General features: G+C 37.6%; 1 protein-coding gene across 26 annotated transcripts in view; it reads right to left on the bottom strand.

Annotated features, from left to right (window-relative positions):
- LOC139152509 (DENN domain-containing protein 1A-like) overlaps positions 1 to 17,727 on the bottom strand; it is a 70,044-nt gene that overhangs the window by 46,538 nt on the left and 5,779 nt on the right. For all 26 annotated transcript variants that reach the window (XM_070725691.1, XM_070725669.1, XM_070725692.1 and 23 more), the window contains exon 2: positions 13,886 to 13,950. In XM_070725691.1, the coding sequence (XP_070581792.1) occupies positions 13,886 to 13,950 (65 nt within the window). The remainder of the gene's footprint in view (positions 1 to 13,885; positions 13,951 to 17,727) is intronic.

Here is a 17,727-nt window from a genome sequence, read left to right as displayed (position 1 = left end):
AATCAGAAAAAAATTGTCTAGATCTGAAAGGAATTGTTGGTGTTATATTGTATAAAGGCAACAAAAATCAACTTTGGCACTCAAAGGGTTAAAGTTTAAACAGTACAAAGTCTACACTGTAAGAATTCAGAAAACCAGTTAAACAATTAACCAACCTAAATTTACTTGCACAATGCAAACTCTATATAAATGCACATGTGATACCTGGGTAAACTCTACACAAATCTAAGAACATTTACATAGACCATCACAAATCTATAATTTCAATACATATCAACGGACACACGATTACGATACAGTACGTCATGTGTTGGCTGAATGTTTATTGAATAATAAATATGAAATGGGACAATCCTGAAAATTTCTTTCTTGAAGTAAACTGAAACTCTGCAATTCAGGTCGTGATAATGTTACTGTAAACACAACTGTGCTGTGCTTTATCTTAACTTCCTCATCAGAATTGTTGTTCCAATGACCCACCATTTATTTATAGAAAGCTATTTACAATCATTGCATGGACTGTCAGCGTATTGCTGTTGTCATGGTGGACAGAACGAGATAATAGTTTGGACAGTGCAATGAACATTCCTCAAACAGACAACATGTATGTAATGTACAATTTGAAGCCATGAATGAACATTCTCCATTGATAATGACTCATTATTGGCTGATTTGCATACTCCAACAGCGCCCATTAATATACTTTGCATAAAAGAATATCATTATCAACAAAGCTGAACATTTGGTGTCACAGATAACAGGAAGTATCAACAGTTCATGTAATCGAAGACATGCCATAAACACAATCTAAATCCCAGTGTTTCTATTTGAACATAAGCATAGTACTTTTTCAAAACTACTGCATGCAAACTTCTTCCTTTTCAGAGCTGTCATTCTATTCCAAGAATTCCTAATTCTCCTGCAATCTGACATCATGTTTTTTAATTCTTTCTTTTACCTCTTGTCCAGAACTTCTCCCTAGTTTTGGTACGGTACCCAAACTTTACGTTTTGATAATCATACATGTACCTAGTGTGCGGAGGGCTTTTACACAATTAATCTCTCTCTCTCTCTCTCTCTCTCTCTCTCTCTCTCTCTCTCTCCCTCTCTCTATCTCTCTCTCTCTCTCTCTCTCCCTCTACCTCTCTACCTCTACCTCTACCTCTACCTCTGCCTCTTCCAGTATTACTGTATAACAACTTAATACTCCAACAGCAACTTCATCACAGACTTGATTGCTAAAAAGCTAAAGCAACGGTTATTGACAAATCACAGAAATCTGACAGGAACCAATCTATATATAGAAATGTGGTTAGAACAGACTACATCTTTAAACTTAAAGTTATCAAATATGCATCCAAAAATGCACACAAATTGTTAAATTGCCAAGCTACTGAAAAATTTTAAAAAGTTCAAACTACATGTACACTGTTTAATCACTTGGCTATGATGTCATAATGACCTTGAAAGATGTCAAGAGAGGGGGCAATCTGAGATGTATACTTTTAAATGGAATGGGTTGGTGGATGAACAATTGTGCTGTGTCATGCATTAGTGTGCTTCTCAACACATGAAATGTACACTTTTCGTTTTTGATGTAGCCATATTTGGTGGTGGATCTTGTGAATGACTAAATGGCATTGTCATGTCTTTGTCTTTGAATACAAGAAGAACAGAGGTACAGGATAAGGAAATGGTGACCCGGAAGTGACCTTGATGATAATGTCAGCAGTGTGAGTGACCCATCTACACACAAATGTATACTACACTCGTCTAAATTGAAATATCCACACATACAGCATACACGCACAATCTGTCGAACAGCACCTGTACTATTTGGGCCTTTTGACTTGACCTAGTACAAAGATGATGTGACATTATTATCAGTGTGAGAGATTCAACAAAGTATATTTATGGCTTCCAATAAATATTATCAATGTTTTTGCCAAGGTTAGCTAATATCTGATTGCATTAATATACCTATATGTATCTGTCCATCGCAAGTTTACTTATATATATATATATATATATATATATATATATATATATATATATATATATATATATATATATATATATATATATATATATATATATATATATATATATATATATATATACACACACACACACTGTATTTACATTTATATTTTCTTTCCGTTTATGTTTAAATATATATATATATATATATATATATATATATATATATATATATATATATATTATATATATATATATATATATATATATATATATATATATATATATATATATATATATATATATATATATATATATATACCGTACTCGTCCGAGTATAAGCCCCCGGTTCGGCAACACTAAACAGCAGTAAAACTAGGGGAGGGGCTTATACTCGAGCAACCCCATGTTATCTGGCATGGACGCTTAATTTATGCTAATTTTATGCACAATTTTTTTCAACACGACTCGATCTTTCTATCGCTTTCAAAATTGACTTACACATCCAAAAAAATTGATTGTACAATCTCTGAATACAGAAGTGACATTTTGGTGATATTTCAGTGTCGAAAAAAAACCCAAAACTTGAAACAAAGACGTCATGTATGCTGCTGATCAACAGTATGTGAACAGGCATGCATTGCCTACACGGAAAGGCAACTCAATATTCCAGTATCAAACTTGTCTACATCTTGTGAAAACAACAACATAGCAGTGAAAATTGTAATAGTCACCAGGAAAAGTCTTCACAAATGAAAGGATAATTGCTTCAAACAAAAGAAACTGCATGTTTCAAGCATGAAAACATCGTGGCCGTGAATGAAAATAAACAATTGCGGACGTGAGTGAGACTATTCTGTTTAGGCGACGGGGGTGAGCAGGGTCAAAGAATCAAGATAGTACTGGAAAAACGTGTTATTTTCCTTACGATGCTGTCAAGAGAACTCCAGTTTCCCATTGTTTTAACATCTTTTAATAGTTTCTTTATTATCTAAAAGTAATTTTACCAAGTTAAATGACCAAATATACTCTCCTAACCTTTCTGTATTTCAGTTACACTAGGGTAGGGGCTTATACACAGATGTAATGTATTTTCTAAAATCCTCTGAAATCAGTAGGGGGGCTTATACATGAGCAGGGGCTTATACTCGGACGAGTACGGTATATATATTATATATATATATATATATATATATACACACACACACACTGTATTTACATTTATATTTTCTTTCCGTTTATGTTTAAACTGTATTTTTTTGTGTTGTCTTTTTTCAGACACTTATTCAATTTCATTGAGACACTTATTGTTAAAATTCAGATCCTGTAAGGATTGACATTCCAATAAAGGATTACATTGTGTTTGACACAGTATACATATACACATACAACTGTTGTAGTATGTACATATGTACCGTAACAATTCTACATGCTGTGCATGCATAGGTTATTATATACATGTACATGCACTGACATGTCAAACAAGGATGCAGAAATCTAACTACATCTATGTCAAAATATTACGTGAAAATGGAACATCACAAACAACAACACATCTGTCAATAATGTGGTGATTCCTTGAATGGATTCAAAATCACAATGTACTGCACCAAGTCACCTTGCCAAGACATCACAGTCAAAGGGTGAAATTTACAAAATTTGTCCCTGAGCTGACATCACCCAAAGGTTACAGCTATAGCAAAGACGTATATTGACAGGGAGAGTATAACAGCTGTGTAGTTCAGTCTGATTCATAATTCATACATGCAAAACTCTGGTCCAAATCTACGGTACACTGTCAAAAATCAAGTGTTGGGCACCTCCCTAGTATTATTGATGCTACTTGATCCCCCTGGGATTATGGTGATTAGTAAAAGTGTGGTCTATGCCTAGTAATCTTCAGTCTCATCAAGCCGGTCATATTTGATCCAGAAAACGGCAACTCTCTTGCTATTAATTGCTGGATTCATCAAAACCTATGTCTTTATTGATGAATTTTCGGAAGATCACCTGCTGGGGAAGATAAAATCTTAAGGCCTCCTTTCAGAAAAAGGTGGTTTAGCATATCTATTCATCTTGTTATGGCATTACCTGTATACAATGTCTGACTGTCAACTAATGCAATTATGTGTAATTCCCCCTGAAAATAGCTCCTTTTTGTTGTCACATTCATTGCAAACTGAAAAAGTTACTTCCCCTGCCGCTGTCTGCTTTCAGGTCAACTTAAAAGAGGAACTTAATTTTTGTTCCGAGAGGAAACACGATATGTCAATTCACAGACTTTAACAGCTGCATAAAAATGTCAAAGGGAAATTCTATTGAACCTAAACATATAAAATTGGTACTGTGAATACAGATTTCAAATGCTGCATGATGTTATATTTGAAAACACAGTGACATGTGAATCATTCTAGGATCTACAGTAACTGGGACATATTTGAATCTTGTTCAAAGTGAAATACACATTTCCTGTACTGGTGTACACCCCCCCACCCACCCGGTATATGTATGTTTCATTAAGGAGTCCAATCTTTCATCAGTCACAGTATAAGTTAATTTAATTATGTTCTTAATGTTCAAAACCAGTCCCCTTTTTTACATGTATTGTAAGAAGTTGTTCCCTAATATTTTAATGTCCAAATCTGTTGAGAACCGATAGATGTACTGTACGTTTTTCTAAATTTGCACTGTCCAGTCTATCGTAGAATAAAGCTTGCAATGTTTTGCCAGCCAGAAAAATTACATGTAAGTATTTTTATTTCTTTTCCCCTTGGAATGAATCATAAATGTACATGTACCATGTAAGAATATTCATAATCAGCAGTGCTCTTCACAGGTTGGAAAATCAAGGGGCTGCCAATTTACATAACAATGCACTATAAGCATATTCCTTTGTTGTGAAAATATCGGGGAGAATATATTCTTTTATAATGGTTATTAAAGCCCCAGTATTTGTAACTTTTACCTTTTTTTATGTGAAAATTACATATTATTCTCTTACATCCATCGTGAAATGTTGTTCAGTAAAGAAATAAGCCAAATTTGTGCTCCTGTAGTGACATACAAACGCTAAATATTGCGCGATCGAGTTGGATTGCCGCGCAGGTTTGTTGACAATTTGTAGGCTGTGCATGTGATCGAGAACCCCGATACTGATGACATCATCGAGCCTGCAACATTCCTGGGGCCTTGCCACGCCACGCCACACTGCCCGGGTAATCGCCCATGGTCGCCGGCTGAATGACCTGCGAATGGTTTTATTTTGTTCTTCTCTGTTCAAATACATACTGCTACTGTGTTTCAGAGGATACAGAACTTTGGCAGAGGAGGCTAACATTCTATTCTGGTACCGTGTGCGTTATATACGGATTATTCAAACTGCAGTCGGCAGTGCACCGATGCGCACCCTGCAGTTGGTCACTTAGAACTCCGGGTACCGATGTAAAATCAAGACGACACTATATACACTTGGCTCACTTCTGTAGGCAAATAGCTATCAAAATTGAGTAACTTGAAGTAATAAATTTCAGCTGATTGTCGCTTTAGCGGCAAGGTGATTGCGAAATCGAAGCAACATAGTTTGGCAATGTATGGTAGGCTGTCGAATGCAGTGAACGCGATGGCCTTTGGCAGAAAGTAAGGGAACCGTCAGTATTTACGACCTGGGGGTCATTCAAAAATTGAAAGTTATAAGGGGGTGCTCAAAATGTTTTTTCTTTGTCTTACTCTGTCCTCAATGACATAATGATTAGTTGATTATATATATTTTACTCTGATACATATTAAATAAAAAGAAAATAAATACTCTAACAGTACAAATAAATATCAACTAGATGAAGCAAGGCAAAAAACTACAAGTAGGTGCTACTACTAGCAATACTTATTATGAAAGAGAAGATAGTGACGATGAGAATGATATCGTTGTTCATGTACGTCCGCAATGACACCAGCGACATTAAAGATGAGGATCAACAGTGGTGATGATGATGTCACACAGTAGTTTTCTGCAGTCGTTACCAGGGTTGGAAGGAGAGGCTGGGTCATGGAGAAATGTTCTCGACAGATATCACTATAAGTGCACAGGATCTAGGACAAAACTGAACTGTTGTGAATTCATCCTTAATATTATCATAGAAATGTATATTTTATTTGACTTGAGTTCAACAACCATTTGGACATTTAACCATACCATAATGACATGCTACCCATCCAAATTTAACAATACTATATGGTCGGAGACTGCTTATTAGGTGAGCTTTTATATCTACATATTATTACATGGGCTCAGGTAAGCCAAACTTTCTGTTAGAGAGGGGGTTACTCAAAGTCATCATGGTTGGCTGGGGTGCGACTCAAAATTTCGGAGTTTCTAATGTAATTCCTCCGACCACCAGATCGTAAATAATGACGGCTCCCTAAACAGCTGTGAACGCCTGAGTCGGAACGATCGGGACCAGTATACGCACTGCTGTATCTCAGCGAAAATTTAGAAAAAAACAATGGAGCTACTGCTAAGAAATTTACAGACTCTTGGCTCTTGATGCATCAGTTACTGAGCTTTTATACTGGTAAAAAGGCATTCTGAATACAGCGGTAAATTTCCTCCCAAACGAGAAAGGATAACACGCGGGCATTCTGCAATGGACGCTGTCAATTTTACCTTGCTGCAGGCCCCACACCAATCTCGGCCCGGCCCCGCTGCACTTGTACTATCTACTACCTACCTCCATATAGTACAGCCTTACAGGTCTAGTAGCTTGCCAAACACAAAAAAAACAACGTCGCAGTGTAAATTCCGTAAGTCAGAACCGTTGATCATAAATTTTCAGAACCAGTGATGTTTAAAAGTTTTGTATTGATCACTTCATTTAGGTTTATGTGAATGACTTTCTCATCGAGCTGCGTCTATAATTGTCCCGGGCATTTCCCATGCAAATTTGGGGCCTGCCTTAGCTCCCTCCGATCGTCTGTAGACTACAGCCTGAGCAAATTGTACGGTTGTGAAAGTCAGATATGTATCATGAATTTTTATACAAAAATATAAACAACATAATCAAACCAAGAGGTTAGTTTGCTGTCGGGCCGGGTGCGCAGGGGACGACTTTGCAGTGAGGCCGGGATCTCTCTTGTGTTCGAACTTCCATCGCATCGCAGCTAGCCGATACTTGTTGTACTACTGTAGTCCTTGTGAGGATTAGATACCCGTTACGTTCGATATTATTTTGAAATACTTTTAAATTATTAAGTAAGACTTTTGTACTGCATTCAAGATTAATTTTTCCTTTCTGAGCGTTTTCAATTACGCCGTACGGCAACGATATGCGAAGTTGATAGGCTGTGTTGCCTGCAGCGTAGCCTGGCCGTACACAAAACTTCGTTTGAGTAGACGGAGCAGAATCAGTCCCGTCATTTATTTTCAACGAAATTTTCATTATACTTCATAACGGAAGAAACGACTAGTTCAATGATTACAATGGTGAAGTGTTGAATTTTTATTCATATATGTTTTTCTCTCTCAATTCATTCAGCAAACTTGATCTCCGTACCATCGGTCACAACGTGCAGTGCCTTGCATGAAGCTTACAATCGACTGCCTCCGTCGTTAGTTTAGCTGTTCGAGACGTTTGTTTGCACGGCTCATTATAGTCGGAACAATCTGTAAACACTTACATATTTATATCTTTCCGGTATTTCACCCAACTTTCGCGCGTTTTTAGCTGAGTCTCCAGTTTCGATGGACCAGACCTTTTCGAAGAGCGTATGGTTTCTACGGACGCCACAGTAAAACTTGCGTAGATGTGGTTGAGCATGCGCGGTGGTGTGATTACGTTTCGTTTCGTGTGTCAACAAAGCTGACTTCTGGTCCGGACAAGAAGTCATTTTTCACTCCTTTTACTGTTAATCGTTAGGCGGGCTGGGCATGCAAACCATGCAAGTCAGTATTAATTATGGTCTACTTTCACATACTGAGGATGTCATTTAATCAAAAATATGAAAAAAATTGTTAAAAGTTACAAATACTGGGGCTTTAACAGAGAGGGTGGCCCAGCCATCAAAAGTCCCCTTGTGGAGAACCCTGGAATTCTGGAATTCTGGAATATAAGGTCATACACAAATCCCTACCATGTTCCAAAGGTACTGTGTCAACAGACCTTTTTCTTTTGTTTACTGGTATACTATAGATTTGTGTCTTATATGAAAAAATCTTAATCTTAAATGCTAAAAATGCACATTCGTTCCCTGAAAACCATGTACAGTTGAAAGCCATCAAAATAGATGGAGATAAATGGCAAATCAAGAGGACTAAAAATTGCCAAATCTTGTGGAGCTGGTACTTTGAGCTCATCTAACATGAACAAATCTACAGTATTTATTCAACTCAGATTCTGTACATTTGCAATCAGATGAGGAGACAACCTTATTGAACGCCAAACACATTGAAATAAACCAAATAAAATATGCTTGACAATGAAGAGAACCCACTTTATGTCAAAACAGCAAATTAACCATGGCAAGTCCAATGAATACACATAATACACACACACACACACACACACACACACACACACAGTTGATTTGACTGACATGGTCCATTATTTGCCCTCTTCTGATACCACTGTAACAAAGATCAGGTGAACTTCCTGATCTGCAGAACACAAAGTGGATGATGTCATTTTCTTCTTCTTGCCCTGGTAAAAAATTCTTCCTGCCCTGGTAAAAAATTCTTCTTGCCCTGGTAAAAAATTTGCTAACTTATTGAATAGAATACCCAAAGGGACGTGTACAATGTACATGTACATGTGACAAACCAATCAATCTTTATAGACGTGTGCTTACATGTACAGTACACAACAGATTTGCTGGTTCCATGACAAAATGTAACATTTATGAGTAGATTTTTGGTTCAAAATACATTGTATGCCGAAGTGACTGAAAACACAAATTCAAATTAGAAATGTTCAAGATGTGTTGTGAGATGTAAGGAGGGGGTTCCTTTAGAAGAGACTGTAATCACAATGTTAACAACTACATTGTACAATGAATCTTTAATTGTACAGATTCTGCAATCAGATCATATGAAATCTACCGCAGCCACTGTGCACTTGATATGTGTCTCTGCTTTGTAACCCTGCATATTATACACACTATATTACACATCTAGTTATATTGTGATCCGTTTTATTTCTATCATTCCTATACCACTAGCGTCATCAACATGATTATTTTGAAAATCACTCCTTCACATGTATTGGCAGGATTTTCCATAAGAAAATATCTAGCCTTCCATGCATTTTTTTAATGCTTTGACGCAATTTGCTGTAATTTCTGAAAGGTTGTATCACAACATCAATATAAAAGCCACAGATTTAGTCAGAGCAGCAACAGTATGTGCAAAAAGGAGAATGGGGAATGTTTGTGAGAAAAGCACTCATTCAAATATTCAGTGGATAGGGTCTCTGGTGCACCTGGGGTAAGTCCCATATCTGAAAAGAGAACCAAAGCGTCTGAAATTACGGCGCAACTGAAAGACCATGGGTCCAAGCAGACATTGAATTAAAATTCCACATCACCGTACATACATGTACATGTAAGGCCTTAGGGTGATGTTTCCAAATGTTACGTGCACACAAAGTGTTGCTGACATCAGAAAGACTGGGCCCACTGTCCTTCAGGTATGTCAACAATTATGAACCAAAACCAATGACAGCATTACACACTATACTAGAGTCATCAGCAAATAAAAGTTGCATGAAGGAATCTACGTCAACTATTTTTTTTCCAAAAAAGGAGGAAATATTTAAGATTGCTCACCCTGCAGCAATCAAAACTGAATGTTTTGAAATACTGTGGATAACATTGTACTGAATGTTTAGAACTGGTTTGTGGAGTATGTATGCAAGACATTCTCTGTATGTAAATTACTTTTACAACTGTGAGATTATCGGCCGATGAAATATGGGACAGACCCTGGGGTGAATGCCACAATGTAACAGATATTACAGTATGTACGTGTGTGTTGTACTGTATGTGTGTCGTGTACAGTAATTTAAGCATGTATGTCAAAAGGATATGTTATACTCCCATTGCGTTCTTATCAATATGAAGTAACTGACAATTCAGCCATTATCACTATGAGATTTGCGTGTGTCACTACGTCGATAATCTACATGTACATGTAGTAAACAAGAACTGTTTCACCGAAAAATGTCAGCACACAGCATATTATTTTCAGAACGAAACAACTTCCTGTCATAGTTGTATACAGTAAAACATTCACAAAGAAGCAGAAGTTGTAAAATGTTCATCTTTGAGGGAGAAAAAACTACATCAGGTTTGCCCGGATAAGTTCAAAGATCTGACTACTTTCATTTTGATGGTAACAGATTGACCCTTGACCTTTTCACCCCTTGGCTCTTTTATCTCAACAATGCCACTGGGAACTTTAACTGGCAGCACAACCAATCTGGGAGTAAGGATTAAGGTTACTGAGCGGAATGGAAGAGCTTTACTGGAGACACAAGACATACCAATAGACTGGAAGGGACTGTATAGGGTAGCAAAATCTGCAAGGCTTAGGCTAGTCAGTACACAGACACAAACCATACAGCTCACCATGTGATGATAGATATGCTACAGAGCTTTAATAAAAGTTTCTATAAATGGTACTGTTGAACTGTGTCTCGTCTTTGGTGGTCTCCATTCCAGAAATGTAATAATCAATGCAGGGATTATATTTTCCGTACCTTGCATCAATCAGGGAAAACTGACAAATGTCACGGCAATGTCATCAAGTTGTGCTAACAGAAACAGTCAGTGGGCCTTGGATGAGTAAAACACACACCTGACAAACAAATTTCAAGGCATTCAACAAGAAAAGGGTTTAGCTTTATTTGGATTATGATGTACAAATTCATACCGGTACTGTTTTAATATGCCTTATCTTCATGCCTCTATTAGGATACAAGATCATGGCATCAATCAAAATTTCCAGGTAAGATCATTGATGAGTGTGAATTTATAACTCATTTCCATGCCTTCAAGAACATGTACACAATTTCAAATGGCTGCCATAACTTTGGAGTGGTATTTTCATGAAATAAACTACTTGTCTTAGTCCCTAAAATTCAAATTAAATATTCTACCATGTACACACCATGTGGATCTCCAACATGCATTTTGTCTGTTGAAAAGAAATTGCCTGCTTCTTATGTTTCTGTACAAGTACACATATATGTGAGACTTAAACATAGAGATTGGTATTGCCTAAGCTAAAAAAATTCCAATTTAAGGTAAAATTGAGAAATGCACAGATTTATGTTATTTTTATGTCTGTTTTTGAATGCCCTTGCCTTGAGAATGTCTTTGTCTACTCTGCCCATCTCTGCAAACATGTATAACAGACCAAAAGATCTCTACCATCTGACTGTCATTAGACTGGAACAGTAAAAGCTACTGTTCATTTGATGGGTAAGACTAAGAGTTCAAGTATTTTAGAGAGTAACTGTATGACCCTCAGTGTAGAGAGTGATTCATGGGCTATAAAAATAAACTATCATATGTGTAGAGAATGAAGGGTATTTAAAGAGCCAAGCTTTAACTTTTGATGATTTTTTCAATGTTTTAAGGTCAACTTTTGTTCTATTCCCCAAAGCATTTTGAGAAACATGTGGCGTTAAGCTTGTCAACTCAGCATGTACAATCACAGTCGCTCGAGAGCTATTCAGCTCTGGGACTATTCGCCCCATAGACGAGTATACAGAAGCGAGAAATACCCCAAGTCAGGAAACAGAATGGCTATAAAAACCGCGCCATGTAACATTCCGTGTACGATTTCACTGTGAAAATTAGCAAGTTCGTCTATCATGCAACCGTCGATCGTTCCCTATCATTCTAAAAGTTCATACCTGATACTTTATCTGATTCAAAAACGCTTGTTTCGTGTGATTTTCGGCCGAATTCGACGGACACCTCGCCAAAACCTGGGGGTGAGCAACATTCCGGTCACCTCTTGGGTACCTCCACTTTACTGACGTTGGCGCCGCCTACCCATGAGGGATGACTGGAATGTTGCTCACGCTTACGTTTTGGCCAGGTGTCTCTCGAACTCGGCCGAAAATCACAGGAAATGAGCATTTTGTAAGCAGATGAAGTATCAGGTATGAATTTTCGTGTGATTTTCGGCCCAGTTCAGAAGACACGTCGCCAAAACATAAGGCATGAACAACCTTCCAGTCACCCCTCATGGGTACGCGGCGCGGTGCCCAACGTCCACTGTAAGGTGACCGGAATGTTGCTCACGCTTATGTTTTTGCGACGTGTCCGTCGAATTCGGCCGAAAATCACACGAAACGAGCGTTTGTGAAGCAAATCAAGTACCAGGTATGAATTTTGAGAATGATAGGGAACGGTCGACGGTTACATGATAGATGAACTTGCTACTTTTCACGGTAAAATCGAACGTCGAAGATGACATGGTGGCACAATCCCTATACGAAATAGCCATTCTGTTTCCTGACTTGGGGTATTTCTCGCTTCTGTATACTCGTCTATGGGGCGAATAGTCCCAGAGCTGAATAGCTCTCGAGCGACTGTGGTACAATGCATGTGTATGCTTGATTATTATTGTTGTTACAAGTGAATTCTGGTCCATACTAGAATAGAACCACATTTTACACGGCACTGCATAGATGCTGTGTTGGCAAGTTATTTATCGCAGCAAATTCAATATACTTTGGCGAGTAGGAAGTTACAGCTACTGTCCTTCTAAACTTGTTGGATTTCAGGAACGTTGTCATCTTCCATGGATGTGCCTGTATGTGTAGAGTTAACAGTTTGTGTGTGCCTAGATTGAATCTATTTTCAACAAGTAAAGTTGCTGGTCAGTACATGCCAGTTGCATTTATCAAACCTCTGCTTTTAGAGATGACATCAGGTTTTCATTTTTGGACCAGCTCTATTCAGGTTGAGTGGTACTGTAGCTAATAAAGGTGGAAGGTTGTCAAATTTTATGCTTTATTACACAGAACATACATTGCAGTTTCACAGGTGTTAAAGCCTTATTTCAATAACCTTGCAAAACTGCACTGCAGGGCACAAAGGAAAGCAGAAGTGATTGTTTGAGAGATTTCGGAAGGAGGGCTAACTACACATATGTTATGATTTCTGATTTGTGTGAAAAGAATTTGATGTGTACATGTATGCTGTTACCAGAAAAGAACAAGCAGTGTTTTCAACAGAATAGAAAAAAATCATCAGAGTGGCCAATATACATGTTGAATTTGCATATTCTTTTGTTGTGAAAATGCATTCTTTTGTGTTTTTATTAACATATCAATAGAATGCTCCATTCCATTTTGGAGAAACCCAACAAGATTGCATATGTTTATCTAAGCTCCACAACACATGGCCATCAAATAGACTACATTTTAATAGTTTCACAAACAGTACTTTTCAGAATGCTATTTGTGGACAGAAATGCTTATCAACTCACACATACATATTACATATATCTTATATTCAAGGTCAAATCACCGTCCTAAGAAAGACATTTGACTCCCCATACAGCTCTATGTGAAATGCCATGCTTCAAGACCTGTGATTAAAACTGTATTCAAATCAAGGTACTGTAGACATGTGCCATTGCTGTAGCCCTTGATCAGTTACAGTTGTACCAAAAACACTGATGTTTTGAGCATACACGTAAGTCTGCCACTACACTTGACAATTTATGCATGAGCAACTGTAATGATCTATAGACATCTAAGACTACATGGACAATGCATGTACCCTTATATTAACCCAACCAAAGGAATACCAGTAGCAGTTATGATTAGTTTTTGTTCATACACCATCTGTGCATTGCAAGCTTTTATCCAATCTACTGTAAGAACAAGAGTCAACCAACCTGAGTCAGGGTCCTTTGGTGCGCTGACTTCCACCAGACATTCCAAGATCCGGTCTGGGTTCTCTCTGTCGGACAGACAGAGAGAGCAAAATGTTAGGTAATTTACACGGAAGATACGCCCTGTATATATAATAGGATGCTTTACATACACATGTACACCTTGTACACATGTTCAGAAACACACATATATATACAGGTACATTACAGACAAGAATAAAGTCTGTGCATGACCTCTGCCCACAACCCCTTTTCTTTCTTTCATTCTTGCGTTCATTATTAATTCATTCATTCATTTATTAATTTATTAATTCATCCATTCATATTTTTATTTATCAACTTACTTATTTTCAATGCTCATTTCAATTTGAACAAGATTCAAGTCAGCATGAGATAACGCAATAAATACTGCAACTTCTGACATGTAAACCTTGGTTTGTGTTTTTTGGAAAACTGGAAATGTGATAGGGAAATGGCATTCATGAGGATGTTATGCCAAGGTTCTGCATGAGCCTGAACTCATTATACTTTGGTAATCAGACAAGCTCATCATACAAGAAGCCACATTCGTATCTTAGTAAAATGAAGTAATTATTCTTTGGAAAGTGAATTGGTATAGCAGAGAAGCAGCATGTACATGCTAATAAAATTTTGCCACTGCCACACACATGCACACACAAAATATTTGCTAATAATTTTGTGAATGTGTTGGTTTCTGAGATAAGTAAACCGTAATTCCACATGATACAGTCGATGTTGACGTAAGCACTGTGTACCATATTGTTGGCTCTCACAGCTGGCATGTGAAACATCAGCTTTGTGGTATCGCCACACACACACACACACAGGGTATCTATGTACACATGTACACGTGGACATTTGCAGTGGAGTATCAAATACACATGTACACGTGGACATTTGCAGTGGAGTATCAAATGCAAGGACGGACTCAGGACACACTGAGAGGCATATAAAGTGTTGACACTCTCAGTGGGCAGTTGGTGATTTAACCTTGAGTGCAACTTCCTTGTGTCTGTTCTGCCCTGGGGATATTTTTGTTCATTTTTGACATGTTATGGTGACCACTGTGCATGTACATAATGGCAAGTACAAGTAGATAGCCAGGATCTGATACGCCTTCCTGGTAAATGTAACTGTCAAGTTAGTCGTTTTTCAGAATTGCAAAATGCAAACAACTTTTTCACATGTATATGTAAACATCAATCCAACAATAGTACAGTGAGCAACCTGTCAGGACCTCTTTGGTCAAAAATTAGCTTTGTTACTACTGTGCAGGTTAAGAATGTCGGGTGGGACTTGTTTGCGTGCGTTGACCAGACATTTGAAACAAGAAGAGCATGTTGCTCACGGTTCCATGGAATCGTGTGTATGGGGTCACCGTTTCAGATATAACACTAACTGCTATTTGTATTCCTAGCAACAATTTGATCATCTCTTTTACATACACGTTGTTATCTCATAAAAAAATTCATCAGTTCTTGTACTGTCATTTGAACGCAAACAAAATAACTACATTTGGGAAATAAAATGTTTAAATGTTCAGTGAAGCGTTCTTGCCCTCAAATTCAGGTCAAACTTTGATAAGATATCTTCAAGTGTCAACATTGCCTGTTAAAGCTTCGCAGACCACCAGAACATAACTTCATAGTCATCAGCTACCTTCTGGTTTCTCTCTGATTATGACCCCAACCGGCTGATAACCTCCCCCACCCCCCTCACTCCACCAGCAGTGACAGGCACCATGCATGAAAAGTATTGAACAATTCTACCAAATGGGCAATTGTATAATTCCGCATCATTTTAGGAAAAGATCTGTGCTTGCAATCCGTACCGAAGACAGAATTACAATACTTGGTTGGTATTACATGTATCAGAGAGATTGCCCAGAAATGAAATGTTAGCATGACATACATGTAGTCTAAGTATGCTGAGTATTGAATTTATATGCTGCATGCATTCTCTATCAGTGGAATCACTGTTTAAGAATACATGCACATATCTACTATGCTGTATATACACTGTACTATGAGGTTATTACGAAAATACCGCAAAGGATGCACGAGGACATTGGCGCAGCGTATCGCCCGACGCGAAGCGGAGGGCGATGCGCGGCGCCAATGTCCGAGTGCATCCTTTGCGGTATTTTCGTAATAACCTTATTATTATACATCTTAAATTCCAGATCAGGGCATCAAAATGTCGGAGTAGTGACCGTTTTCGTGCAATGTCAACAATTTTTCTTCCGATTTTATCGCGCCAGTGTGGAACGCTACCTCGGACGCGCTTCTGCAAGTTTTGGAGTGTGTGCACTACGTACGTACAGAGCGCGCGCGAGACTTGTTCTGGCACTCGTCCAAGGGGTCCCTTGAAACCGTTCTACAGTGAACGCGCAGATACAGCCGCAGGGAATGGGGCACCTTGAAACCGTGCCGTACGGAACGGGCGCGAGTTCCGTACGGCTTTTTTAGCGCACGCTAAATTCTATTGTTCTCGATGGTAGATGTATAATAATGTATATTAACCCTTTGAGAGCTAAAGTCAATTTTTGTTGCCTTAACAAAATATAGCGCAGACAATTTTGTTTGCAGACAAACTTGTTTTCAGATTTTCCCCAAAATCTTGGCAAAAAGCAAGCTAATTAAAAGTTACATCCTTTTGGTCTACAATTATCAAAACAATTACAGAAAAATTCTGAAAAATTAGTCAACTATCTAAAATGTTGCACTAAAATTTTGATGGGAAAAACTACAACACTCAAAGGGATGATTATATTGTGGTCTGAACACAATATAAATACAGGCTTTGATTGGTGGGAGTCTAGACATGGAGATGGCCTTTTCTCAGTGTATTATCAATTATGAATGTGCATACATGTACATTTGAGAGCAAATTGGAATTCATATTTTTTCATATCTATGAACTGAAAACCACTGGAATACCTCAACTAAAACCTTACACTTTACATACATGTTTGAAATAATGTACATGTACAATATAATGGAACACACACAGATGAATTCACAGTGTTCTGTTCAGTAAGAAATCATAGAAGGTTAACCCACATCACATGTATCAATTTCAACTGTAGGTTTCAAGTGGTCTTCTGTGGTCTTAAAACCTTTTTTCTATTGTTTCATAGTATGGTTATACATGCATGCATGTTTAAGACAAGGTTGCTACTGTACATGTACATACATCTGACAACACCGAATTGTCAAATTCCTCAAAATTTCCTACAGTACGAGAGACTTGTTGCCTAAAATTAAGTTCAAATTCACAGCAACTACAGTGTACATGCATCTATTCAGAAACACAGGGTTGACCCTTTATTTTGCTTCTCAATGTAAGTCGAGTACAACAGTTACTTAAAAAATTAATCATTCTATGAGATGTCAATTATCCAATGAATACCATACAATATTTGAAGCGAAGATTAATACAGTACCTATATATTGATTATTTGATTACTTAATTACAACTACTATGATGAGGGAATCGTGAACAGAATTCCTCATGTGTAATGGCCAAGGTATTTCTTTCAAAGTGGTTGCAATAGGCAGTTATGGCTCATTTAATTTGGAAATGCAAAAGAAGATATTTTATTGACTATTTTGTGAATGATACAGCAACTTTTTTGGGGGAGTCACACCGATCCAAGACAATTATTTATCTAAATGTCATTACTATTTCCTGTGTGTTTGTCTGTCACCTTTTCACTTCACTTCCTTTTTTGTATATCTGATGAACTGTGGACGTAAAAAATAATGTCAAAAATAGAACACTGAAAGGCCAGACCACAAAATGAATCAGAGAACACTAATGAA

Source organism: Ptychodera flava, chromosome 16 (genome assembly GCF_041260155.1).
Source record: "Ptychodera flava strain L36383 chromosome 16, AS_Pfla_20210202, whole genome shotgun sequence".
In the NCBI taxonomy this organism is placed as follows: Eukaryota; Metazoa; Hemichordata; class Enteropneusta; family Ptychoderidae; genus Ptychodera; species Ptychodera flava.
Note: the sequence above shows the minus strand (reverse complement) of the source record. Positions and strands in the feature narration are given on the sequence as shown.